Source organism: Peromyscus maniculatus, chromosome 16 (assembly GCF_049852395.1).
Source record: "Peromyscus maniculatus bairdii isolate BWxNUB_F1_BW_parent chromosome 16, HU_Pman_BW_mat_3.1, whole genome shotgun sequence".
Classification (NCBI taxonomy): Eukaryota; Metazoa; Chordata; class Mammalia; order Rodentia; family Cricetidae; genus Peromyscus; species Peromyscus maniculatus.
Window position 1 is genome coordinate 51,836,784 of NC_134867.1, and position 6,000 is coordinate 51,842,783.

General features: G+C 39.5%; 1 protein-coding gene across 1 annotated transcript in view; it reads left to right on the forward strand.

The window, feature by feature from the left end:
* Ppp1r14c (protein phosphatase 1 regulatory inhibitor subunit 14C) overlaps positions 1 to 5,728 on the forward strand; it is a 95,800-nt gene extending 90,072 nt beyond the window's left edge. Inside the window, exon 4 of the mRNA XM_006978099.4 lies at positions 4,170 to 5,728. Within this exon, the coding sequence (XP_006978161.1) occupies positions 4,170 to 4,244 (75 nt within the window). The 3' untranslated portion in view covers positions 4,245 to 5,728. The remainder of the gene's footprint in view (positions 1 to 4,169) is intronic.
* The last annotated feature ends 272 nt before the right edge of the window (positions 5,729 to 6,000 follow it).

The following is a 6,000-nucleotide window of genomic DNA, read 5'->3' on the forward strand; positions in this document are numbered from 1 at the left end:
GTATTGAATTCCTGCTGCAGCAAGAGGGGAGATGAGCTTACCAGCAAGAGTGAAGGCAAGCAGGCAAAAAGCAAAGGTTTCCTTCTCCCATGGTCTTTTATGGGGCCTGCACTAGAAAGTGTAGCTCAGATTTAGGGTGGGTCTTCCCACCTCACACAATCTGATTTAAAAAAATCCCTCAGAGTTGTTGCCCAGCAACTTGGGTTTTAGTTGATTCCAGATGTAGCCATACTGACCACCAAGATTAGACAGTATATTCAGTATATTAAGCATACTAAAGCCATGTTTCTATAAAATCAAAATGAGGAGTCAGCAAGATGGTTCAGAGGATAAAGGCACTTGACGCTCAGATTGACTATCTGGGTTTGATCTCTGGGACCCCTTAGTGGAAGGAAAGAACCATGGCCCAAGGCTGTCCCTCTGGCCTACATTGGTTTGCCATGGTATAGCACACACCTACACACACACACAGTTAATTAATTATAAACACAAATTATATTATTGAAACATTTTAATCTCTGAGATTCACCTACATTATTTTGTGGAATTTGAATTTGATTTAAATTATAAAGTCACTTTTGTCTTAGGGGAAAAGGCCTTCAGTTTAGGATGTGCTTTTCCTCGTGATTTTTATCTTCACTTTGTGGAAATCTCATTAAAACAGTAGAAAATGACCAGAGTTATTCATGAAATAAGTGACGGGGTTTGTGATTCTGACCTTGGGTTTTATCAGAAGAGGAAATGCATAGTGGAGTACTTGACCCCTGCCCCTCATTTGCATAACATTCATATACATGACGATTATTTGCATAGCAGTCTCAAAACAATGAGACGAAAACTGAATGTGCCAAATGCAATCGTCTGCTTAGATCACTGTGTCAAGTGGCAATGAGAAACTTCGCTTTTCAAAATGAAAATTTAATTATAAATGGGAAAAAGTGATGCTATTTCATCCTGAACATTCTTTAAATTAGATAGGTGTATATGGAAAATTAAAAATAGGGCTTCCATCTTACTCCTCTGCTGTACCCTGTTTGGGACGGTGGGAATTAAATATGTGAGTTCTCTGGCCAGCTCGTGGGACCAGACTGAGGACAATCATTGAAGCATACAGATTTCAGTCGTACCATTGTTTATAATTTGGAAAAGCCAGAAGCATCCGAGAATCTAGTGCTGGGGAATTTAGTAGTGATACTTCCCATAAAAGGACTGTGTCGCCATGAACATTTGCTTTTAGGAAGATTTTCATGTAGTGAGGGAAAGCTTGACATAATGTCAAGTAGACAACAAGGATCACACAGTGTGATCTAAGTAGCTAAAATCAATGTTCCTGGCAGCAAATCTGTTAAGTGTGATTAATTCTATAATACAAACCGTTGTTGGTTTGTGTTTTCCAAACACTTAAGCAAAAGCACATATTAGTTTTATACTAGCAAAGACTATTAAAAATCAGATTTTGGTGGTGGTACGCAAAGTATCACATGTTAAAGCTTATTATGGGTTGGGGCAGAGAACAGTGCAGGGCCCTCTCACAGAGCCTGGGTATTAATGACTGCAGGGTGTAGCTGTCAGGGAAAGACTGCCAGAGGGCCAGTTTTTGGAAAGTCTCCACATAATTAAACCATGATACTTCTGTAAGATTAGTTTATCTATGTCTGTTCTGCGATGGCCCTGGTATAACTCTTAATTCTATTTTTCCTCACTGGCCAGAAAATCCAGCTGGCTATCGACTTAGTGTTTACAAATACAAAATAGGAAAAGGAAGCAATTATTACTTAATACATGCTACTTTAATGGAAGCTGAGCATTAAAAAACACAAGGCGAGCCGGGCGGTGGTGGCGCACACCTTTAATCCCAGCACTCGGGAGGCAGAGCCAGGCGGATCTCTGTGAGTTCGAGGCCAGCCTGGGCTACCAAGTGAGCTCCAGGAAAGGTGCAAAGCTACACAGAGAAACCCTGTCTCGAAAAACAAAAAACAACAAAAACAACAACAACAACAAAAAAAAAAAAACAACACAAGGCGAAATGATAGCTTCCTAATAGTACAAGATAGGAATTGCAGGTCGATGCTCAGTCTTTGGTTCTGGTCCACAGGAAGTCACTAGGACTGGGGGTATAACTCCGTGGAGTACTTGCCTAATATGCACAAAGACCTGGGTTTCATCCCAACTCTGCACATGTCAGTCATGGAAGCAGTGACTAGAGATCAAGAAACCATTTCAGTGAGTCTCCCCAGCATTTCTGTGTGAATAAATTTAGACTAGAACAGGGGACAGAAGAGTATGCATGGCAGGAATTTATTCTGTGAGTTTAAATGGAGGTATGTGTGTGTAGGTACTGAACTCTAACAGCAAATGCGATTTCAGTTATATTTGTTTGTATGGTTTACAGAAAAAAAAAACGCAAAGATTCTTGGTATGCTCTAGAGCAGGGCTTCTAGAACTTTATCAGCAGTACCTTTTCACACAAGAATTTCTCTGTAATTAGTATAATGTTTGTATTTATTCTTTGATAACTTCATACATGCACACAATGTATTTGCCTTAGAAAAAGTTATACAACTCCGGCATATAGGTATTTAAATCAGGAAATAAAAACAAAACCCTCACAATAAATTATAGGGACATTTATAAATTATAAAGAAATTCATTTTAAAATAATTCTTTGTTACACATATAGTTTTGTCATTTATTAAAACAAAAACAATTTTTATTCTAACAATGTACTTATTTATTTTTACATAAAGAGATAAACATGATTGACTCTTTGAAACTTCAGAGGGTGGAGCATTTCAGTATTTTTTTTTTCCAGAGTTGGCTGATATGACCCAGTGGCTCTCAACCTTCCTAACACTGGGATTCTTTAAGACAGTTCCTCATGTTGTGGTGACCCCAACCACAACATTATTTTCATAACTGTAATTTTGCTACTGTTATGAATTATAATATAAATAATCTGTGTTTTCTGATAGCCCCTGTGAAAGGGTCATTCTACCCTTGGAGGGGTCATGGCCCACAGGTTGAGAACCACCGATATGATCAATACTGAAAACACAAGACACTTCACAGAAATATTTAGTACAAAATAGCAGAAGTATATTTACTTACTGGAAATTCTGGAAATTCTGGAAAAAAAATTCTGGAAATTCTGTACGAATATATATATATATATATATATATATATATATATATATATATATAGAGAGAGAGAGAGAGAGAGAGAGAGAGAGAGAGAGATATCAACTCAAGTAAGCAACCCAAGCAGCAATTTTTTAAAGTTCAAAGCTTCCAACAGGATACAGTACAAGGATATACTAATTTGATATTTCTATGATGGACAGCAGAAATTATCAAAAGTCCTTTTTCCCATAATTAAACCATTATGTTTGTATAATGTCAGAAAACTTGGGATGGGTAGTGAAAACATTAAATGCATCAGTTGCCACTAGGAATGCCTTGGATTTATTCCACACATGACTCTGCATTAATCCTGGGTGTTGTATGTGCGCAAAAACCTTGCACTGTTGACAAATATTCCATGATTGCTAGTCTTGGTTGCATGACCTCACCCACGTGAGGTCACTATCTACAGTTTAAGCAGCTGGAGAGACTGGTTTTCAGCAGCATCAGTCTCATTGTGGAACTTGCCAAAAAGGCACCCTGTCACTTTCCATATTCATGTACTAAGCCAGATGCCCTGAGGTGGGTGGGCTCAGCAGCCTGTGACTAAATCCCCTGGGTAAATGGATGTTCAGCTATGAGACCCAGTGGCCCAGCTTTGCTGATCCAGCTGCAGTCTAGAGACGTCTGCAACCCAGTTGGAAAGGATAGAATCTTAAGCCTTAACCTGGCCCTACACAGTAGGGATCACAAGATGTCCAGGTATGTGCATACACATTGCTAAACTTAGAAGTCACACATTCCTGTAGAATTCGTATGGGTGATGTCTGTCAGTGACATCACCTAGCTTATTCTCTATAGAGAATAGATCAAAAAGGTTGTGCTGTGAAATTTGAAAACCTTCCAGTTTCCTAAAACTTCCTTTGTTATTTTACATTGGAGTTTTAACCCCTCTGAGCAGATTCATTCACTGCAGCTGACATCAGTGACCCTAGGCACAGGTTTTAATAACGTGGTCTCTTTGTATTAACTTCCTTGATGTCTTTTAGGAATTTATCAGAGAGCTGCTGTCCCGGATAAGAGGCATGAGGAAGCTGAGCCCTCCGCAGAAGAAGAGCATATAATTTTGGAACAGGGTAGAATTCTCTTGGAGATGAAGAAAGTGACCTGGGATTTGGACTTCATGAATACTTTTATTAAATAACCATAGTTGTCTTTTACAAACAACATTTTTTGGTGTGTGTGTGTATGGGGGGTTAGACATTTATTCAAAAGTGTTCCTTCTTTTGTTATTTTTAAAGAGTTTTCGTTACTGTAATATTTTAATGGCAAAGCTATCACAACTTGGACTGTAGCCCAAGCAAGGACTGTCAAAACAGATGTATCCTCAAGGATGGGTGAGGCCAGTCAGTGTTTTCTGTAAGGACTCAGCCGAAATTAGGATCTTACTGTACAGGGAAGATGGCTTTCTATGGTGAGTTTGGTAAGACATCTTTTAAGTTATACATTTGACTAAGATGTCAAAAATATCTCATGCTTGTATATATCTACAAACACTAAGTTAAAAATAGAAATGTGAGCTTTATCTCATGTTGATGGAACAAACCTGTGCTTGTCGTGTTCGAAGAGGTCACAGAACATGTGTTTTCAAGATGCCTCCAGGCATTCTTCATACAAATGTGGTCCACCTCCAGTATCCACTTTCTGCGCCAAAGTGAAAGAATTAGGTGTGTCCATTATTCCAATGAGCCATACGATACACATGCTGAGCTGGTCAAGGGCTTAATTTATGGACTTTCTTTATTTCATTGGTTGAGATGCTTCGCCAGGTCATGTTCTTATTGCCTCATTGTGGTCTTTTAAAGTTTTATGAACTCTTAATTTCAAGAACCAACCTGATTTCTAAAGAAATGCCCACACTTCCTGAGGAGAGTTTTGCAACAGAGAAAGGACGCCCTGTGTAGCAGCGGATTCTCTGCTTTCCACACAATACTATGTATTATCTCTGTCCATGAAAGCAGGTCAAAGGGAAACCAGCAGATTGAGCCTCTTCCTTCTTAGAGGTTAGATTCTGGCCCTTTCTGTGCCTGGGTACCCTCAGTCCAGAGGTGTAAACTGAGTTTTGAGAAAATGTAGAGATGGGAAGGCCCCTCACAGCTCTTGTTGGTTTAGATGTGTGGCTTCATCTCTGGTTTTTCTCAGTGGTTCATGGTCCTAACTGTGACCTTGATGTCCATGGTGGGAGCTAGGCCTGAGTGCCTACCCTAACCACTCAGTGATATACCAGCTCTTTAGAAAAGAATTAAAATCCATATGGGATGTAGGCAGGGTGAAAAGTAAGTGGAAACCCTTCCTTCCTTCCAGGAAGCCCCTGCTGCCTCCCCCTGGAAACCCTGCCTGCTGTAAGAAGTCTCCAGGTGGCCCTGTCTGAAGACAGGGATCAGGCATTTTATATCAAGGGTGCTTTGAACATATTTTATTTTTTAAAAGAACTATGTTTGTGAATTTTCCGTATACTGGCAAGCTTTTGAAAATGTATTTAATTTTGTAATGTTTACCAATGGTTTATTTACAAGCTATTTACTCAAATAAAGGGAGCTGCTTACAAGCTTGTCTGTGTGTATGACTGTAGAATATACAAGGTAGTGTTCACTTTGCTGTGTTCTCTGAAGATAAAGGTGCCAAATGCCCATAGATCTAACCTCTCATTTTCCAAATATGTGCAAGCATTTAATCCTGACATTCTTCTTGGTGTCTTCAGCTGAGAACCCACCATATTCCTGGCCTGAGAAAGAAACAAGACTAGCAATGTGTGCTCAGCCCTGCTGGCTCCTGTCCCAGGGCTCCCCCGGGCTGTGCCCGATTCATTTCATTAAAACT